The 22613-nt window shown below is 46.0% G+C and overlaps 1 protein-coding gene across 3 annotated transcripts in view; it reads right to left on the bottom strand.

Annotated features, from left to right (window-relative positions):
• Window positions 1-22613, bottom strand: part of LOC119372459 (inactive histone-lysine N-methyltransferase 2E) — a 533413-nt gene that overhangs the window by 370606 nt on the left and 140194 nt on the right. For all 3 annotated transcript variants that reach the window (XM_049419603.1, XM_049419602.1, XM_049419604.1), the window contains one exon: window positions 9902-10110. In XM_049419603.1, the coding sequence (XP_049275560.1) occupies window positions 9902-10110 (209 nt within the window). The remainder of the gene's footprint in view (window positions 1-9901; window positions 10111-22613) is intronic.

Below are 22613 nucleotides of genomic sequence, written 5' to 3'. Positions count from 1 at the left end.
GCGGTGGCGTTTCACTTGTGCTTCCCATTTTTTTCTTCGCTCACTGCTAGGAGGGAAGCGAAACATCCGCTGGCCTTTCACACATGAACTAGTACACAGTGGCCCACAGTACCCTCTCATAGCGGCCAAAGAACGGATCTCAATACGTCAAGAACAACGTGTTTACAGCACCGTTCCCGCACTAGTTTCTGTGTGCCACCCGACACTTTTGAACCAATATGCCACCAGGCGGCGCGGAGTCTTTCAAAAGGTGTCTTCACCCTGGAAGCGGAGGCGCGCACACATCGAGGCACCCTCGGGATATTCAAAGTAGGGCACCATCTGTTGACAAGCCCATAAACTCCATCCACCATGTTTCCCAGGGCACAAAAATGAAACCAGTCGCATTAGAATCTCAGTGATACGAATCTCATGGAGGAGCGGAAATATTCGTACCACCCGAAATTTCACATCACCAAAAAACTCGCAAAATGCATTTTCAAACTACGATATACATACAAAACATTTAATGCCATCGAAAGGTCTCGTGTATGTCTTGACACACGTGAACGAACCAATAAGGGACAGCGCAGCTGGCTGCCGCGAAGGTATACACCAAAGCTGCGCTTGAGGCCAACTGAAAACTAAGTGCCCAAGTTCGCTCCACCATAATCAAGAGTGAACGATAAGAGCGTCGAAACGCTTCGTGCTTTTTTACGACTTTATTGCCTTTAACCTGCCGCTGAGTTAGCCGTGTACCTTCAGAGCTTCAGAGCCGTATACCCTCAGCGGTTGCGGCAGGCAGCATCGCTTTGACTCGGTGAGTGTTGGATGTGCAGGTACTTTCAGAGTTTCGTTGTCGCCATACACGTTCTCGTCGATAGTGACTGCGGCTTCGTCCACAGCAGTTGTGGCAAACGGTAACCACAGTTCTGACTGTGTGTGCGCTGCCGTGTGCATACTTCCGAAGCTTCCAGAGCACACGCCTGTCAGCCAGCGCTCGACTGTTTTGGTTCCCAAGTTGATATGGGAGCGACTAAAAAGCCACCAAGACATGCCCGCGTTGCCAGACAACGTTTTGGTGCTGTCCCTAGGAAATTCCAAGCGAGATGTACCTAGCCTAGTCCCGTGGCTCTACGTGCGTGCGAGACGTTGATCATGCAATTTAACCGTGGAAATGCAGGTGGCTTGATTTAATGGACGCACGAATAAAGGTGCATACTTGCTGTTTTCTTTGGGAAGGGCCACTTTTTGACTAAGGGGCAAGCAGTTCGCAAGGAGGGGGAATCAGTTTTGTTTCAGCTCAGTGAGATCAATTATGCACTCTTCGAGTGCAGGCATAGCCGCACTGTGCATTAGGTTTTATTTTTGTGTTAACGTTGCTGGCGTATGAAGTGCATTAGTTTACGAAGCTGATTCTTTTCGAACGGCGAAGTTTGAGACATGATCGGAACAGCTAGCATGCTATATATTCATATGAGCTGCTGTTTGGGCCTTGTTCTGTAGTTCCAGAAAAGCCAGCTTTTCCCAAAAGGTACCTTGGAAAAACGTTTAGCTCCAATATTCCATGATAGTCACCGCCGAATAATCAATATTATTGCTTGTTTTAAACAAATGCTTGTGGCGATCGAGCCACCACGCGAACGAGCCTCACGCCGAAGCTGGCCTCCCTACCCCACAGCATGTGTGTATTAGGAGGCGCAGCGATGCAGATTGCTTATTTTCTCATCAGATCAGTGGAGTTCCAGGTGCCTACCGGACACATCCTGGTGATGGATCAAGGCCATCCTCAACCAGTACATGTCGCATATGCATACATATGGCTCCCATCGCATGCGTGCGGTATCAAGCAGATATATGAAACACCATTGTGAATAACTTTTTCTGTTGTATACGAACTTATATGAACTCTGCCTAGCTGTTCTTTATGAAATATTTTTTTTATTGCTGTGCTTTTAACATATCCTATCATCAGCGAAAAGGAGTAGCCAGTGCTACACAGAAGCACCAACATCTCCTAAATATCATATAATAAAAAAAAGTATTTGTTTACGCCCGGAAAATCAGTACTCCTCACCACATAATGCTTCGCTGAACCGACCAATATGTTACGAATGCACACTGTTGGCTAAGTGTATATGCAGTAAAACTCGCATACATCGGAATCAAAGGGCATCGCTAAATAGTTAATTCGATATACCCATAATTAAATATGCATAATATGCCTGTCTGAAGCTTAAATATTCATTCTAGAATGATCATTTGATGGGCGTCTCGGACTGTCCCTCAAGACAATTGTGCGTTCTAAAGCTGCTGTGAAGCCGTTAAAAGTTTTCCTATTACTTATTTTTCATCAACATGGTCGTGGGAAACGTCTACGTGTCGGACCAGAGAACACTTTGCGCCACTGAAGCAACCTGGCGATACTCTTTCCGGCAACTAATTGCAGCCACAGGTAGCAAGCTTCACAGCGTGGCATTTAGTTTTCGTCGCATTACACCCCTGTGTAGCGGTAAAACTTACAAAGCAATTCCTTCATTGTGGAGAGCAAAGAAATCTGTGCTGCGCACGCCGCCCATATTTTGACTTATGCCCTGCTTGTTTACGCCATGCTTGCACTGCCCCTTGGATTCAATGCACTATATATTTACATTATATATACGTCCTACAAGATGACAGATTCACTATAGTCAGCTTTATGGCATTGCAGCTGTGTTATGCCACAAAGCATGTACTGTGCATTACGGTATCGACGATTCGCTGTGCAGCGAAGCCCACCAGCAGGGGAAATCGTAACTGCCACATACGTTACCCGATGTTTTGTCTTCTTTAATTACAAAATAGGCGCCCACGCAGTCTCCAGTCACCGTACGAGACCCAAACGTCTAACAAATGCGCAAGTGCACAGCAAAGGCTTCTTCAATTCTTCTACCTGCCACGAACGAATTAGCTGCAACCCTCTTCATTAGAGAATTAACAGACCAAGCCACTTCTTGGAACAGTGTCATGGAGAAACTTAATTAGGAGAGATTATTACAAGATACCAATGAATCAGGTGGCCTGAAGCATCATCGCATAATGAACTTGCTGCACAATTCCTACGAGCCGCTACGGATGTCAACTTCAAACGCCAGCTGCACATTTCAGGTCAAATAATAAATGCGCAGATGATGGATTTCTTAGCGCAGCTGATAGTCTTAACAATCTGTATCAATTCAAGCGAACACTCGCGATGTAACATAAAGCAGGGCATAGGCCTCCCAAGCTCGGCCAGGGGGCGCTGCGTCGCACGCCTTTCGCCGCCTTTCTTGCAAAAACCGGTCGCTTCTCTCCTCGCATCTGCCTTTTGACAGCGCTGTCTCAGCACGTTCACACACCCTGCACGCGCTGTTGTCTGCTCACCGTGCACGTGCAGCTTCACGTGTCGCTTGCTCTGAAGGTTTAGAAAGATCCCAGAGGTCGAAAAAACGTTTTCACGGTGGTAATCTCACGTACCAGAGGAGGACGGTTGATCGACCACCTTTTCGGGAACGAGCAGGTCGTCAAGGACGATGCTGTTTGTGGGAGCGCTACGTGCGTGCCGATGCTGAACGGGCACATTTCTTTGACATGAATAGGGACGTGACTGCGCGAGTTCTGTAATTGTGTTACCGGTAAAACACACATTCGTTGCGGCAGTCGTGTCTACTCAGAAGAATCTCAGAAGAATTGTGGGAAAGTCGGGGGTGGACGTAGTCTTTTCCGCTCTGGACCGTCTACAGAGGCTATGTCATAAGGTAAATTGGGAGAGTAACAAGGTAAACGCATGTCCTATTAATCACCGAACACTTTTTGTAACCAGAACTCGCAAAGTTGTCTACGCCATTCCGCTTTCGTGTAAAAGGACGTACGTTGGTCAGATCGGCAGATGTATCAACCAGAGACTGATAGACCATCAATATAAAGCACAAAAGCAATCTCAGGTCATTTGGGCAATCATTGCCGAGTTTGTGGCTGCATGCCCTTGTTTGAAAACACCTCTATCCTGTATAAGACATATAGTACAATGACTAGAGAAATTGTTGAGGCCTATGAAATTAATAGATTAGAAGAAATGTGTGTTAGCCAGCCTTTCCTCTCGCTTTCTCAAAAAGAGTTGCAATATCTTGCTTTGTCGCGTTCATACTTTTGCCATGTCGTGATATTGCCCTGTACACGTGTTCGGTTCAGCGATATACCCACTCATTGTCCATTTGTTTTTTTCTGTTGTCTCCGCTCACTAGGTATATAATTATCGGTTTAAGCGAAAATAAAATCAGTTGAAAGTAGCACTGTATCCTTGTCTGTTTTCTTTCTTCGTCCCTGTCTAGTCGCGCTTACCACTCTTCATGTATGGTGTGCTGCGAAGCCATCCCTTCCAATGGTGTCTTCCAAGCACCGTATGGTGTGTTGACAAGCCATTCCTTCCATTGGAGTTTTCTCAGGCAACATTTGGTGTGCTGTGAAGCCATTTCTTTCACTGGAGTCTCCCAAGCACCCTATGTTGTGCTGTGAAAACATTCCTTCCATTCGAGTCTCCCAAGCACCGTATGGTGTGCTGTGAAGCCATCACTTCCATTGTAGTCTTCCAAGCCCTGCTTCTTCAATGTGTTGACAAGCCATCCCTTCCACTGGAGTCTTCCAAGCACAGTTTTTTCAATGTGTTGACAAGCCATTCCTTCCATTGGAGGTTCCCAAGCAACATTTGGTGTGCTGTGAAGCCATTCCTTTCATTGGAGTCTCCCAAGCACCATATGGTGTTCTGGGAAGCCATCACTTCCATTAGAATCTTCCAAGCCCCGTTTTTTCAATGTGATGACAAGCCATCCCTTCCATTGGAGACTTCCAAGCACCATTTCTTCAATGTGTTGACAAGCCATTCCATCCACTTGAGTTTCTCAAGCAATGTTTGGTGTGCTGTGAAGCCATTTCTTCCACTGAAGTCTCCCAAGCACTGTTTCTTCAATGTGTTGACAAACCATCCCTTCCGATGGAGTTTGCCAAGCAACATTTGGTGCGCTGTGAAGCCATTTCATCCACTGCAGTCTTCGAAGCATTGTTTCTGCAATGTGTTGACAAGCCATTCCTTCCATTTGGGACTCCCAACCATCGTATGGTGTGCTGTGAAGCCATCCCTTCCACTGGAGTCTCCCAAGCACCGTATGGTTTGCTGTGAAGCCATTCCTTCCATTGGAGTCTCCCAAGCACCATAAGGTGTGCTGTGAAGCGATCACTTCTATTGGAGTCTTCCAAGCCCTGTTTCTTCAATGTGTTGACAAGCCACTCCTTCCACTCGAGTTTCTCAAGCAATGTTTGGTGTGCTGTGAAGCCATTTCTTCCACTGGAGTCTCCCAAGCACTGTTTCTTCAATGTGTCGACAAACCATCGCTTCCGATGGAGTTTCCCAAGCAACATTTGGTGTGCTGTGAAGCCATTTCTTCCACTGGAGTCTCCCAAGCACTGTTTCTTCAATCTGTTGACAAGCCATCCCTTCCATTGGAGTCTTCCAAGCACCTTTTCTTGAATGTGTTGACAAGCCATTCCTTCCATCGGAGTTTCTCAAGCAATGTTTGGTGTGCTGTGAATCCATTTCTTCCACTGGAGTCTCCCAAGCACTCTTTCTTCAATGTGTCGACAAACCATCGCTTCCGATGGAGTTTCCCAAGCAACATTTGGTGTGCTGTGAAGCCATTTCTTCCACTGGAGTCTCCCAAGCACTGTTTCTTCACTCTGTTGACAAGCCATCCCTTCCATTGGAGTCTTCCAAGCACCGTTTCTTGAATGTGTTGACAAGCCATTCCTTCCATTGGAGTTTCTCAAGCAATGTTTGGTGTGCTGTGAAGCCATTTCTTCCCCTGAAGTCTCCCTAGCACTGTTTCTTCAATGTGTCGACAAACCATCCCTTCCGATGGAGTTTCCCAAGCAACACTTGGTGTGCTGTGAAGCCATTTTTTCCACTGGAGTCTCCCAAGCACTGTTTCTGCATTGTGTCGACAAGCCATTCCTTCCATTGGCGTTTCTCAAGCAACGTCTGGCCTGCTGTGAAGCCATTTCTTGCACTGGAGTCTTCCAAGCCCTGTTTCTTCAATGTGTTGACAAGCCATCCCTTCCATTGGAGTCTTCCAAACACCGTTTCTTGAATGTGTTGACAAGCCATTCCTTCCATTGGACTTTCTCAAGCAATGTTTGCTGTGCTGTGAATCCATTTCTTCCACTGGAGTCTCCCAAGCACTGCTTCTTCATTGTGTCAACAAACCATCCCTTCCGATGGAGTTTCCCAAGCAACACTTGGTGTGCTGTGAAGCCGTTTTTTCCACTGGAGTCTCCCAAGCTCTGTTTCTGTATTGTGTCGACAAGCCATTCCTTCCATTGGGGTTTCTCAAGCAACGTCCGGCCTGCTGTGAAGCCATTTCTTCCACTGGAGTCTTCCAAGCCCTGTTTCTTCAATGTGTTGACAAGCCATCCCTTCCATTGGAGTCTTCCAAGCACTGTTTCTTGAAAGTGTTGACAAGCCATTCCTTCCATTGGACTTTCTCAAGCAATGTTTGCTGTGCTGTGAATCCATTTCTTCCACTGGAGTCTCCCAAGCACTGTTTCTTCATTGTGTCGACACACCATCCCTTCCGATGGAGTTTCCCAAGCAACACTTGGTGTGCTGTGAAGCCATTTTTTCCACTGGAGTCTCCCAAGCACTGTTTCTGCATTGTGTCGACAAGCTATTCCTTCCATTGGGGTTTCTCAAGCAACGTCTGGCGTGCTGTGAACCCATTTCTTGCACTGGAGTCTTCGAAGCCCTGTTTCTTCAATGTGTTGACAAGCCATCCCTTCCATTGGAGTCTTCCAAGCACCGTTTCTTGAATGTGTTGACAAGCCATTCCTTCCATTGGAGTTTCTCAAGCAATGTTTGCTGTGCTGTGAATCCATTTCTTCCACTGGGGTCTCCCAAGCAGTGTTTCTTCAATGTGTCGACAAACCATCCCTTCCGATGGAGTTTCCCAAGCAACACTTGGTGTGCTGTGAAGCCATTTTTTCCACTGGAGTCTCCCAAGCACTGTTTCTGCATTGTGTCGACAAGCCATTCCTTCCATTGGGGTTTCTCAAGCAACGTCTGGCGTGCTGTGAATCCATTTCTTGCACTGGAGTCTTCCAAGCCCTGTTTCTTCAATGTGTTGACAAGCCATCTCTTCCATTGGAGTCTTCCAAGCACCGTTTCTTGAATGTGTTGACAAGCCATTCCTTCCATTGGAGTTTCTCAAGCAATGTTTGCTGTGCTGTGAATCCATTTCTTCCACTGGGGTCTCCCAAGCACCGTTTCTTCATTGTGTCGACAAACCATCCCTTCCGATGGAGTTTCCCAAGCAACACTTGGTGTGCTGTGAAGCCATTTTTTCCACTGGAGTCTCCCAAGCACTGTTTCTGCATTGTGTCGACAAGCCATTCCTTCCATTGGGGTTTCTCAAGCAACGTCTGGCGTGCTGTGAATCCATTTCTTGCAATGGAGTCTTCCAAGCCCTGTTTCTTCAATGTGTTGACAAGCCATCCCTTCCATTGGAGTCTTCCAAGCACCGTTTCTTGAATGTGTTGACAAGCCATTCCTTCCATTGGAGTTTCTCAAGCAATGTTTGCTGTGCTGTGAATCCATTTCTTCCACTGGGGTCTCCCAAGCACTGTTTCTTCAATGTGTCGACAAACCATCCCTTCCGATGGAGTTTCCCAAACAACATTTGGTGTGCTGTGAAGCCATTTCTTCCATTGGAGTCTCCCAAGCACTGTTTCTGCAATGTGTTGACAAGCCCTTCCTTACATTTGGGTCTCCCAAGCACTGTTATGTGCACTGTGAATCCATCCCTTCCACAGGAGTCTCCCAAGGACAGTTAGGTGTGCTGGCAAGCAACTGCTACCATTTCAGTGAATATTATTGCTAAAAGAATGGAAGTCCGTCAATGGGTACTTGACCTTTTTGGAAATGAGGAAAAAGAGGTGATGGACGGTCGCTACTGTGTAATATAACTACTCACGGTATCATGTTTAACAGGCATATTTTGCGAGTAAAATCACTTCGAGTATACGTAAAAGCTCGTTAATTCGACTCTCGTTAATTCAGAAAGTCAGTTAATTCGGACACGTCATCTGGTCCCTGTAAATATACGCATCAATCTATGAGACTGGGCGCTCATTATTTCAGACAGATTTGACCGCAAATCGGATAATTCGGCGACTTTCGGGCCGCTGGCGAGGCTCGAAAACGAAAAAAGAACAATTCGGAACACGAGTGAAGCTCAAACGCAGCATCGCCATGGACATCAATTGTTGACTTGGCTTGAGACTGGTTGAATGCCTTTTCTTCGCGGTGTGTTGTTGGCGGGCCCAAGTACGAGGCCAAGGACTTCACCACCAAAGTTGAAATATTGCGTGCCCTGAAAAATGGGCTCTGCCGACAAGAAGTTGCTCCTGTGCGATGACATCGGCAAACAATACGACGCGAGTCTCCTGAGCGCAGTTAGCATTCTTGCGTATATGTGGCAGAACACGCCTGCGCACGCCATTGCCAACTGTTTCAGGCACAGTGGCTTTGTTGTACCCAACTCCAGCGATGCCGAAGTGTCGCCGGACGACGATGCCGACGATGGGCAGGATTTCGGAAGTGCTATGCCTGATGCAGTGACACTAGAGGATTATATCGGCATTGCTGATGGCGTTGCCACTGCCGGCTGTCTGACTGATGAGCAAATCGTCAAGGAAGTGATGCATGGCAACGAATCCGAGAACGAAGAGCCTGAAGAGGAGCAGCCACACCATGAGCCACACGGGCCCCCTCACACTGTGAAGGAAGTCGCGGAGGCCCTCGTCGTCCTTGAAGAATTTTGTTTTGGCACTGCAGAGAGCATGCGAGCTGCTGAGCACCTTGAAGGGGTCAGAAAAATTGTGTCCGCGTGAATTTCTGCTCGAAAACAGACACACATCCACGATTACTTTGTAAAGTAAAGGTATGTTGAAAAAACTCTTGCATTTATTGTGTTTATTTCGACCATTCAATAATTCGGACATTCGGTTAATTCAGACATTTTTTCCGGTCCCTAGAAACCCAAATTAACGAGCTTTTACTGTACCTGCAAGTTCATTACTCTAGCAGACGAAACAAAAAGTTCTTTTCATCGCCACTTCCCCTAATTATCTCACGGCACTTTCCACAAAAAGGATCCTTCGAAGACTATTTTGGATAAAAGGTCACTTGCAATTTAGTGAAATTTCTAGATAAAAGAATAAACTTCCTATTTTACCGACTTATGTCAAGGTTGAACCGTATCAAGAAATTTGTTTCCTAGAAGCTCGTTATATGTAGCTTTATCGCTACAGTGGGCCTTGTCGAAGCTGTTGAAGGAACATGGATGTATTAAATAACATTGTGCCACCTTAGTACTCGTCGCCAAGGCTACAAGTAGTCGCCTGAGTTATATCAGTGGGATCAGCCTGCATGAGAAATTCTTGAGGCTTTACAAAATTTGAGGCGAGGTGACACAGGAGCCTTATGGTTCTGCCTCTGTGTTCTGTCAAACAACGCTATAGGTCTTGTTTCTTAGGCTGGCTGTTTAAGTCAGTATTATTTTATTTTTATGTCGTCGGTTATAAACCATGCAGCTATACACTGCACAGCTGCAATGAAAACTAAATAGTTATGAGTCCTCACTGTTCTGAGTCTAAGTCCACTCTGTCTCCTGTCATTTGTGCTGCTCGAATGGCCATGTTCAAGTGTCAACATAATACAATCTTGATATAAAGGACTGAAGGACCGATGCCAAGGCGTTATTATAGTTGTATGGGAGCAGCGTCACGTTACTGTCACGCAGATGACAATTTTCTGCCTCCTTAAGGCCCTCGGTGGAAATCTGCGAAAAAGACGTGCCTCTTCTGGAAGACTGGATTCTGCAGGCGGAACTGACTGGCTGACAGGAACTTCCCGCGCACTTCGAGCAGTGGCTGCTCAGCAGGCACAGCACGAGTGGTGAGCAAGCGATGACGGCCTTGACGGCCTCGGGGGACGCATTCATCCAGTTGCCAGGCGCCCTCCCAGCCGTCCTGGGCCAGCAGCTCCTCTTTCGCCACGCCTTTGGTCTGGGGAAAGACACACACACTGTTAACCACTTGGCAAAAGTCTCCACATCCTTCATTTTAACAAAACAGTATGCAACTTTTGGCGTAGTGGTAGAGCATCAGCCTCGCATGCAAGAGGTCCGCGGTTCGAATCCCCGTGTCAGACAACTCCCAACCGGACTTAAAAAAAACATCCGCTTGATGATGGAATTGTGTAAAAAGGCAGCCTCACTGGCGACCACAGCCAGCAATGCACTCCCTCACCAGAGCAGGATTGGCCACCCTGGTGTAGTACTTGGCCACTACCTCCCACATGAATACACCAATTAACCCTCGACCCTCAGTCCCCAGCGGCTGCGAAGCAACTGACCAAAGCGGCGGTCAGACCTGCGACGCAGCAGAGGGTGCTAAGAATCTCTGGGTCCGGACAGGCCGCCATTGGAATCTGAACTTGGCTACGTATAAGCTAGAACTTTATCTAGTGAGGTGAGTCTAGCTGTACTATTCGAGGAATTAGAGGGTGTTAAATGGGATGTAGTAATAGGGCTCAGTGAGGTTAGGAGGCCACAGGAGGCTTATACAGTGCTGACGAACGGACACGTCCTATGCTATCGTGGCTTAGCTGACAGAAGAGAAGTAGGGGTGGGGTTCCTTATTCATAAAAATATAGCTGGCAATATAGAGGAACACTATGGCATTAATGAGAGGATGATATGTATCGTAATTAAGTTTAATAAGTGGTACAAGATGAAGGTGGTACAGGCCTACGCGCCTACATCCAGCCATGATGATCAACTGGTTGAACGCTTCTACGAAGACGTAGAATCAGGTAAGGACACAGTATACTGTACTGATGGCCGACTTTAACGCAAAGGTAGGCAAGAAGCAGGCTGGAGATCATGTAGTTGGGGAATATGGCATCGGCTTTAGAAACGCCAGAGGGGAGTTACTACAGTAAAACCTCATTATTCGAACTCGGTTATTTCGAAATCCCTCTTAATTCGAAGGGTTTCTGCGGTCCCGTATTTTGCAATGTAAATCTGAGTGGATATTTTGAAGTGACGGTCAGCGCCAGCCCGGTTAATTCGAAAACTGGGTGCTATGTGCCAATTCCCGATCACGACTTCACCGGAACTCCGCGGAAGCGACGGCCATTAGGAGCCACAGGGCAATTCAGTGTAGCGATATTAATGAGTGACAGTTGAAGCAACCCAGCCTCGCTGGTGCTAGCACAAAAAAAAAAGTAATAAAGAAAAGAATGCGGTCTCGTGGTCACCTACAACGTGCGCCTGCGAAAAATAAGACGTGCTTCACTGCAACACAGCGGTGACACGCGGCCAGCATGTCGCATGCTTCTCACAACGTCGGCACGTCATGATTTACCCATTCTTTTTGGGAAAAGAAAAGGTAATAAAGGACGACCTGACGGAATTCATGATGTATGCGAACCTCCAACTGGCGGTTGCTCCGGCAATTTGCGCACTTGCACTGCTGGCGGAGTTCTTGCCTGTAACGCCTACTTCGAAAACTCTGTTCGAAAACTTCATTGATCATGTTTTCCAGCCAGAACAGATCGCGGATTCCGTCACACTGGCCACTATCACATTCTTTATTTTACCAGAAAGAATGGGCGAATGGTCGCATCATGACGCGCTGACGCTGCGAGGAGCAGGTGACATGCTGCCCGCGTGTCACCACTGTGCTGCAGTGAAGCACACCACTTTATCCGCAGGCACGCATTTCAGCTGACCACGAGACTTTCTTTTTCTTTTCTTTCTTTTTTTGTTGCGCTGACAGCAGCGAGGCCCGCCGTTTTCCCGGGTTTGCAGCAAAACTGGGACCAGGTATTGCTGCAAAAGAACCCTTGGAGCCGCAAAGTAGAAGGCCAAACGACCACCTCTGATTACTTTCAGTAATTCAAAGTTCTTTGCATCCCGCTTTTTGTATGTTTCGTTAATTCGAAAACCCGCTTAATTCGAAAGTTTTTCACAGTCCCAGTGACTTTGAATTAACGAGGTTTTACTGTAGTAGATTTCGCAGAACGCAATAATTTACGGATCTTGAATACCTTCTACAGAAAACGGGCTACTCGTAAGTAGACGTGGAGGATTGTACAGGATGTAGAAGTAGTTAACAAGATCCGATGCAGTGACCATAGAATGGTAAGATCTAGAATTCAACTAGACTTGAGGAAGGAATGGCAGAAACTGATACGCAAGAAGCCGATTAATGAACTAGCTCCTGAGAGGGAAAGTACAAGAATTCAGAGTTTCACTTCAGAATAGGTACGTGGCTTTAGCCGAGGAAACCGACCTTAGCGTTGACGCAATGAATGATAACCTGACTAGTATCATTAAGGAGTGTGCAGTGGAAGTCGGGGGTGCAGTCGCTAGACAGGACACTCGTAAGCTATCCCAAGAGACGAAACACCCTATTAAGAAACGTCAAGCCACGAAAGCCTCAAATGCAACAGACAAAATAGAGCTGGCCGAGCTTTCGAAGTTAATCAATAGGCGTAAAGTAGCCGACATAAGAAAGTATAATATGGAGAGAATTGAGCATGCTCTAAAGAACGGAAGAAGCCTCAAAGCTACGAAGACAAAACTGTGCATAGGCAAAAATCAGATGTATGCATTAAGGGACAAGGAAGGCAACGTCACAACCAATATGGATCGAATAGTTGAGGTAGGGGAAGAGTTCTACAGAGATCTGTACAGCCACCGAGACAGTGAGGATGATAACGTAAGAAGCAGTAATAGCCCAGAGGAATCTGACATCCCACCAGTATTGACAGGAGAAGTAAAGAAAGCCCTGAAGGGAATGCAAAGAGGCAAAGCCGCTGGTGAGGATCGGATAACATCAGACCCGTTGAAAGACGGTGGAGAGATTATGTTAGAAAAACTGGCCACCCAGCATACGAAGCATCTCTCGACGGGGAGGATACCAGAATCTTGGAAGTATGCCAACATCTTGATCCATAAGAAAGGGGACATCAAGGACCTGAAAAATTACAGGCCCATCAGCTTACTGTCAATTGTCTACAAGCTATTTACAAAAGTAATTGCTAACAGAATTAATACGACATTAGAGTTCAATCAACCAAAGGACCAGGCAGGATTTCATACAGGCTTCTCAACAATAGACCATATTCATACTATCAATCAGGTGATAGAGAAATGCAGGGAATACAACCAACCAGGCACGTAGCCAGAAATTTTTTTCGGGGGGGGCCCGAGGCCTAATTGTTCGAAAGAAAGTCTTTCCATGGCAAAAAGAAGAAAAAGTTGCCCGGAAATATAGAAGGTTGGACGAATTTCGGGCGGGGCCCGGGCCCCCCGGGCCCCCCCCTTGCCTACGTGCCTGCAACCAACCTCTATACATAGCCTTCATAGATTACGAGAAGGCATTTGATTCGGTGGAGACATCAGCAGTCATGCAGGCACTGCGGAATCAGGGCATCGACGAAGCCTATATAAACATAATGGAAGAAATCTACAGCGGATGCACAGCCACTATAGTCCTCCATAAAGAAAGCGACAGAATCCCAATAAAGAAGGGCGTACAGCAGGGAGACACGATCCAATGTGGAACAATCTTGTTAGAGAACAGCGCTTTGCGATAGGGGGCAAGACAATGGAAGTTGTAAAGGAGTACGTCTACTTAGGACAGGTAGTAATCGCGGAGCCGAACCATGAGAGTGAAATAACTAGAAGAATAAGGATGGGATGGGGCTCGCTCTAATAATAATAATAATAATATCTGGGGTTTAACGTCCTAAAACCACGCTATGATTATGAGAGACGCCGTAGTGGAGGGCTCCGGAAATTTTGACCACCTGGGGTTCTTTAACGTGCACCTAAATCTAAGTACACGGGCCTCAAACATTTTCGCCTCCATCGAAAATGCAGCCGCCGCGGCCGGGATTCGATCCCGCGACCTTCGGGTCAGCAGTCGAGCGCCATAACCACTAGACCACCGTGGCGGGGCTGGGGCTCGCTCGGCAAGCATTGTCAAATCATGATTGGTAATCTACCACTACCCCTCAAGAGGAAGGTACATAACAGCTGCATCTTACCGGTACTTACCCACGGAGCAGAAACCTGGAGACTTACAAAGAGGGTTCAACTTAAACTGAGGACGACGCAGCGAGCGATGGAAAGGAAAATAATAGGTGTAACCTTCAGTGACAGGAAGAGAGCAGAGTGGGTCAGGGAACAAACGGGGGTTAAGGACATCATAGTTGAAATCAAGAAGAAGAAATGGATATTGGCCGGGCACGTAGCACGTCGGCAGGATAACCGGTGGTCATTAAGGGTAACTGACTGGATTCCAAGAGATCGCAAACGCGTGAGGGGGAGACAGAAAATTAGGTGGGTAGATGAGATTAAGAAGTTTGTAGGTATAACGTGGCAACAGAAAGCACAGGACCGGGTTGATTGGCGGAACATGGGAGAGGCCTTTGCCGTGCAGTGGGCGTAGACAGGCTGATGGTGATGATGAGATGACGATGATGTAACTTTTGCCAACAGTAAAGAAAGAGGCAATAAATAAATTTAAGGCGTCACATGGCTATACCGTTTTTTACCACCTTAAAATGCTTCGATGAGAAGTTTAGCAGCAGTTTTGAAGATCTAGGAGAATACTGGCCGCACATGTGATTCTCAAACGTTAAGGAAATATCTAGAAATTGTATTCCATTATCCTGAGGCAATTCTTTCGTAAAGGTAACTCCTCCATTTCATTCAAATTTTTCGCTCACTGATGTAACCATGCATTTAAAGTCCTCGCCACTACAAAAAATCAAGTAATCGTCCACGTAACGAAAAACCTTAATAATAGAATTACCTAAGGCGCCTTTTAAACGTTTCTCAATCTTGCTACGAGGTAAATCAGTAAGAATGGGAGTAACCTTAGAACCAATACAAATTCCTGATTTCTGCACATAAACGCCCTCCTTCCAATCTAGCAGCGCCAACTTTAAATACATTCGAAAGAAGTTTTAGAAAACCGTTTCCTGCACTTGTTCGGTAATACAGTCATTAACACATTTTAACAATCCCTCTGGAGCAAGGAGTAATAAAGGTCTTCAATGTCCATACTAAAAGCTTTGCCGGGCTTCTCCTCTGAGAGAATCCAAACTAGCGCCTGAGAAAAGCTCTGAAAAGCTCACAGAGGCTAAGCAGTTCTGCAAGTAACTAAATACAGCAAGTTGCGAAGTTACTTGCAGAAATGCGTCGAGGACAGTGATTGATTCTCCTTGTACTGCCTTTGCCCCTTAACAGCACTGTGCATGCAAACAAAGACGCGCCACGCCATTCTATTGCGCTACATGACGGCTACAGTATCCCGTGCAAAGCTGGCACGTGACCAAGGTACTCGAGCGCTCATGCAGCCCAAGCAACGACTACAAATGGAGCTGCACAGAAAACTTGACACAACTGCTGCAACACGTGTGGTTTGCCGATCATATGTTTCACCCCCTGCATTGCAATGGGTTGTCATGTCAGACACAAATGTTATCTTTTACTGAACAATTCCCTAGCAAAAATACCAATAGGATTTTCTATTGGTCCAATAGAAAATCGCTATTGGTTCTATAGGACATCTAAAGGAGCTGTATTGGTCGTATAAGACTTCTATTGGTACCAATAGATACCAATAGCCATCACCTATTGGTGTCTTATTGGACCAATAGAAGTTGTATTGGTCAAATAGGTGCTGCCTATTGGTGTCTTATTGGCCCAATAGAAGTTGTATTGGTCAAATAGGTGCTGCCTATTGGTGACTTTTGGGTCAATAGAAGTTGTATTGGTCAAATAAGTACTTCTATTAGTTTCTTAATGTACTAACAGAAGATGTATAAGGCCAAAAGGAGTTTTATTGTTCAAACAGCTACCGCCTATTGGTAGCTGTTTATAACATCTTATGACTGATTGAGCGCGTCGTACCCGATCCCGATCAAATTTCTTGATCATGATTGGCTGTATTATACGCAAGCTGCAGACGGGATCAATTCACTTCTGATAAGTCCGATCCCGATTGAGCTTAATCGTACACCGTGAGACACCGTGTGCAGTTAGCAACTCGCGCGACTAAAAGAGTTATAAAAAGGCTGCGTGTCGACCACGGCGGTACGGTGTCTCCGTACCTGCCGTGCGGTAAACGGGCACTATAGTAAAACACGCTAAAGAAGAACTTGCGAAGGAATCGACAACACAGACACCACAGAATAATAATAAAGAAACCGCCATGAGATCACAACCGGCAGAGAACCAGCCAGGTTACAGTAGCCAGGTGACAAAAAAAAAAAAATGAGACAAGCCAAGCCTGCAACCAAGCTAAGCCAAAACGTTCTGTGTCTGTCGCCCCTAGCGCGCGCTTTGTGTGATCTCGACGCTTCACGTAAGCCTGCACACGATGTTTGCTTTAGTGTGCTTCCGCGATGATAACGTGAAGACTGTGTTCAGCGTGCACCAGATGGAGACGTTCTGAACCATAAATGTCTTGGATTTCGACCGATTTCGACTCTACAAAGTGGCACCAAGAATAATGGCAAGACGAGCAATAAGGTTATACTTCAAGGTCCATGTGCTCCGATTGTTTGGTGAGTTGAGTGGGCATGGTATTTACTCCTATTTAGTATTTATTTGATATCACCTTTCTTTTTGTATTCGAACTTGGGACGAAGCCGAAAGGTCGGGAAAACAAGTCCCTCGTCCTTTGTCTCCGGTATTTGATGACAGCGAGACCAGCGACGCCTCGATTGCAAGTCCACACGCTCTCAGAAGTTGAATGATTGAGCGTATATATTATTGCAGTTTGTTTTTGTGTTTGTCAGTATGCACAAAAAAACGTAGCATAGATTAGAGGTAAAGGACAGGCGCCCTGCTCGTGAGTGTAGTTGGAGTCTCGCAAGCCCTTTGTAAGTATTTACAACGTGCGTGTTGAGCCGAAAACGCGTTTATCGCCTCATAGTAAAACGCTCTAGTCGATGCGGTTTGTGTGTTGTAGTGTGTGCCAATCGGCTTATCATACTTGTTCGACATAATGTCACAAGAACCAAGGCCACATGATAACTCATTATACAAAATATGCATAGCATACGTACTACACTGGTGCGATTTATTAATGTTGTTGGCTTAACTGCATAAGCACGTAACATGCAGCACGTGTGTTATATCCAACTCATTGCAGCCTGACTGCTGTGTTGGGCTTGCAAAGATATGGAATCTAGGCTGCCTTTACTACAGTCTTACATATTACTGTTGCCTCATCGTGAAGCTACCCTAGCTTAATTTATTTAGTGGCATGCTCTAGGTATGATAGTCGCACCACCATCGCGAAAAAGAGCACGTCACAGATAGTAAGTGATTATTGAGTTTGCTGTAATTTAAGGACGAGTTTGCAGTTCATTCTTGGGTACAGCTCAAAAAACACAGGACGCAAGCGTGTAAACGGGATGAGGCGCTGCTTAATTAAAAAAAAAAAAATTGCCCCTTTCTTTTCCTTCCTTTTTTGCCGCAAAATTTTGCCGATATACTGTTTTCTTTCACGCAATAAGCCACAGTTGGGTGTGTAATATTTCACTCAGTTTTTTGCTATAGTTCGGCTCCTGCAACATTGTGAACATGTGCAGCGAATGAAGGTCTAGGTAATTTCTCACTGTGCCGCCTACTTTCTATACATTGCTTCAAAGGTATAAACTTTAATTAAATATCTGTTACTGTGTTCTGATTTCATGGCTCTGTTTATTTACAGAATCTTTCAGGCACTTCCTCGAGTGCGGATGAGGCAGTCCAGAAGAAATTGACACAAGACATAGTTGCCTTAGCAAAAAAGTCGCCCGCAAGATCGCCAACATCATCAAGGGCCAGAAGAAGCACTTGTAGTTTTGATTATGAGAATATATTTGAACATATGCCTCATTCATCCACTGTGATTATCATTGCAGGGGCGCTGCCACATTGTGGGCCTTCTGCATGAAAACTGACACCAACGACGCATTTATGCAAGACCATTTCTGATGGGCTAATGAATGGCAAACAGACAGATACAAAACTAATACATTACCAATAGGCTAATATAGTTCAAATATGCAAATACAAAACAAATAGACCTATGCAGAACCAATAGACCTATGCAGAACCAATAGACCTATAAGAACCAATAGACCTATAAGAACCAATAGACCTATAGGAACCAATAGACCTATAAGAACCAATAGACCAATAGGTGTTCCATAAACCAATAGCTATTGGTTTTCTATTGGGGATTTTTGCTAGGGAATAAACAGGCGAAATGACAAGAAATAATGAACACAAACATTGATGGTGACTGCCTATGCTTCGAGGTTTACACTGGCCTGCCCCACAAATCACCATTTCAAAACACTGTCACACATCAGTGTTTTCTATCACTTTGAAAATGTGATTCATTTGTATAATTTATGTCCTCTCTCTTCACTTGAGGCCCTAAAAGCATCCTGCATTGCTAACTCTCTGAAAGAGGTTTGCTGCCTGCTGCCATCACGCCTCCGTGCATTTCCGGTGCTTATCCGTAAAGACATCGCCGCAGCGGCCGCACTGCGTGGCAGTGGCCCCTTCAGATTTTCGATATGCTTCACTCTAACATACTGTAGCACTGCGGCAAAGCCATCTTTCGAACTCTGCTACAGCCTCAAACGGATCGACTCGCGAAAGCGCTGGTTGAAACCTATGAGATGAGTGACGCGGTAGAGGTGAGGGCTTCAATTAATGCCTGTTTCAGCCCTGAAATTTGAGCAGAAAATCTAAAATATCGGACGCCGAAGATTTTGAGTGTCCAAAATTTCAGATGTTCTCATATATTGATGTCTACGGGGCAGATTAGGAACTTCGGACTCGAAGGGAGCGCGCCCTTGTCCGCCACGTCAGTTCGGCCTACACAGAAGTTGAAGGCGCAAAGGAGAGGTTAAGGAAATGGTGTTTTTTCCTTTCGCTTGTAAACTCTTGTCGACACCACATTGGTTGCACCAAATCATGCAAATAAATACAATTCGACCTCTGTGTTGCCTCATTCTTGATAAGACAATACCACCCCTCCAGCGCTTCACCAACCTAGCCAAAAGAAACGCTTTGATGTGACTATCTCATAAGAATATGCTTAGGAACCCTCTGCAGCTTTTTTTTTTCTCTGTAATTTCGCTTCAAAGTATTCGAAAAATATTCTAGAAATATTCTAAAAACATTAGATTCAATTCGCACTCGAACTTTAACAGGGTTCGTACAGGCTTCCAAGAGAAAAATTCAAGGACTTTTCAAGGACCTTCCAGAAAATTTAACGAACACGATTGTAGTTAACAGTAAATTTTATTGCACAACACAAATGATGTTCACTTCACTTATTACACAGTTTCACTACATTAGAAGCTCTGAGGCTCAGGGCAGGTCTTTCAGTTTTTTTTTCTATTTGTGTCTTAATGCTGTCAAGTTCATCGGTCTTAACTTTTCCAGTCTTTCGCAGGCTGTTAGATTTCACTACATGTCTGATGTCCCCGGTCGCTTCTGCCTTTTCGGCAAAGCCACCAGCAGAGGTTATCAAATGGGCAACAACTGCTTCCAGTTTCTTCCTCTTCAGCTGCATACAATGAAGTTCCTCCATAATCAAGCGTCTTTTTGTTTGATTAGCATTTTCTTGGCCCTTTTCTGATTCTAAGTGTGCACCCTAGTGCTGCCTCGCTGCGGACACAGCCAATCTGAGCTCTTCTGTTATGGCGACATTTAAAATGCCACCCGCCCCTCCACTGAGTCACGTATGGCATGCTGTGAAATGTACGTTCAAGTTCTCGACGGAGATTTGGTGGTTGCCACTAAACCCCCTTCAACCCTTGCTTGTCCATGGCTAAGAACAAGAAGGAGCTTGACTGTTTTCCATAGATCTTTGTAGGAAGGATGGAAGCTCAAGAGTTCACGAAACAACTCATCCATCAAAGAGGCGAAGCTCATGCTTGAACTCTTCCAGCATTTCGGTGGACTCTGCAAGTAAACATTCCCGCCACCTGTCGCTCAGTCCTCCTGCCATAGTCATGGTGTCTAGCACCTTCCTTAGACCCACCAGGCACTGATCCGGCTTTGAGAACATGAGCCGTGGGTCTAGAGAGGAACTAACCAAAGATGACTCAGGGGACTTCGTTCCAGTATTTTCTTGGTCACAGCTGCCAAAAATTGTTTGCACTCCATTCTGAATTGAAATGCGTTTGAATCCTTCAGTGCTTGTTCACACTTGGGACCAATATCCACTTTTTCAAGTAGAGCGTGGTTAATGAGGTTATCAACCTCCACCAACTCCTCCCAATGACGACAACACTGAGGCCTTCATGAATGTCGAAAGGAGCTTCCGCACAATACTTTCAAGGTCTCTCCCAAGAAAGAAGATCATGGGTTTGTCGGACTGAAAGTCTTTCAAGAATGGCTGAATAATCGATGTGACACAGAGGACCAAGTTCAGTTTTGCCAGTGTCAAGGAGTCGCGACAAAAGCTATTCACATTTTCAAAGGATGCACACTTCGGTAAGCTCACCTGCTTGCTCGTTGCGGACTCCACATATTTCTTCATATCATTCCAAAGAAGCAAAGCTCTCTCAATCACAATTGCGTTTTCCAACCATCGATGGGACACAAACGGCAGAGGAAATTTGTTCTGGTTAGTCACGGTGGAAAAGTCATCACTTCGTGCAGGCAAGTCATGGAAGAGTGCACTCGTGCTTGACAGTAGAATGTCGATGCCCCACTTAGAGGCTGGAACGCCTGCTTTGTAGGCATTATGGACAGTATGGAGGCCACACGTCCACAAGTTGACACATTGGACCTGATGGTTTTGCTGAAAATGAGCGTGCATGTTCCTGAAAAACTTTAGGTTCACATTTGGACCGTCCATAGAGATCTTGCCAAGTGGCAAAGGCTCCAAAGCCTTCAGAAGTACTTTCTGCATATCGTCTGCCGTGGAGTGCCCCATGAAAGCGGAGGTGTAGTGCCTAGTGACCACCTTGTGTGAGGAGTACCCATACCGCACATGCAAGTCCATTTGCTTTTCTTGCAGGAAGCCGTTCATTGACTCGTCAAAAAGCACAACTTAATATTCAGACTTCTGTAGCTCTTCTTGCAAGCACGACAAGAAAAATGGCCCAAGTCCATGGTACGCAACATACGCACATTTTTTCTCACCGCAAGAAAATGATTTGGCCACATCGCTGTCAGGAAACATCTGCTTGAACAAGTCGCCGGTTTGTGCCAACGATCTGTACGAGTAGTGGTAGGTAATCACTTTCATTGTCCACAGAATTTCTGCATCGGTAACCACCTCGCGCGACTTGCAAGTGCTGCTTAGATCGGTCGCTTGGGATGGAGCCGACCTAGTGGGCCACTCACTTGTGCTTGCTGTCAGGTTGGTCTGCATCGAGTTTCCAGTTGCCATTTTCACAATTCCACAGTGCTTTGCACTTTTCCCGTGGCTCTTGAGAGCGGATTCGCCCATAGAAGCGATGTTGAAGGTCTCCTTGCACAATGTGCGTTTTGCACGGTGGGGGTCAGATGTATCCGGCGTAATCCAACGCTTATAATCATCGTTGCTGAGCCAAGTGCTCTGGAAGTTACATTTCCCAGGCATGACTCCAAATTATACCACATGCATGCATGATCATGCGAAATTCAACGCGCGCAAAACAAAACACCACCAGAGCACGAGCAAGCACTGACAAGCTACACAGCGCACAATGTGGCCAACAGACCTGCTGAGGTGGCTGAGGCTAGTCAGAGTGTGCTGCATTTTTATAGCGGGTTGCTGAGGGATACCACTAAAACCGAAGCCACAAGTAAAGTCTACTGCAACAAGCGCATTCGTGCAACTTTTCTTTTTTTCCGGAGAGCTCAAGATGCTGTAGCCTCACTGTGGCCATCAGCTTATGGCTTCTGGCCAACCGAAACCAAACCATGCCAGATTTAAAAAATGGCACTGCGGGTGCGCACATGCCTCGATCGCGCCAATCTAATACAGGCGGTTTCACCGTGTCTGACTTCGACTTCGCAATCGCGGTGTCGCAGAACGCAATAAGCAATGAAGTTTGCCCGGCACCACGCTCAAATGCCGTGAATTGCAAGTCGTGCAATCCGACCCTGAGAAACTCCCCAATATTCAAGGGTTTTCAAGGACCGGAACGAAATTCCAAGACTTTCACGGCCTTGAAAATGAAATTTTTAATTTCAAGGGTTTTCAAGGATTTCAAGGACCTGTGCGCACCCTGTTTAATATTTGAAGCGTGGTCGACATGGTCTTCGACTCTGACGTCTTCCTTAGCAAAGCGTGCAACAAGGATGGCCCGAGCATCTTGATAACACATCAAACTTGCGGTTAGTCCGGCGATAGCAGCTGCGGTGGGGCCTGTCAGTGATCTCCACTAGGAGAAGCTGGATGGTGCATCAAGCACGCGGGCGTGAAGCCACCGGAAGACGCCGTTTTTGTCCTGGAAGAGAGCTTTTCTCTTCTTTTTT

This window comes from Rhipicephalus sanguineus, chromosome 10 (assembly GCF_013339695.2).
Source record: "Rhipicephalus sanguineus isolate Rsan-2018 chromosome 10, BIME_Rsan_1.4, whole genome shotgun sequence".
Classification (NCBI taxonomy): Eukaryota; Metazoa; Arthropoda; class Arachnida; order Ixodida; family Ixodidae; genus Rhipicephalus; species Rhipicephalus sanguineus.
This window is presented reverse-complemented; position numbering and strand designations above follow the sequence as displayed.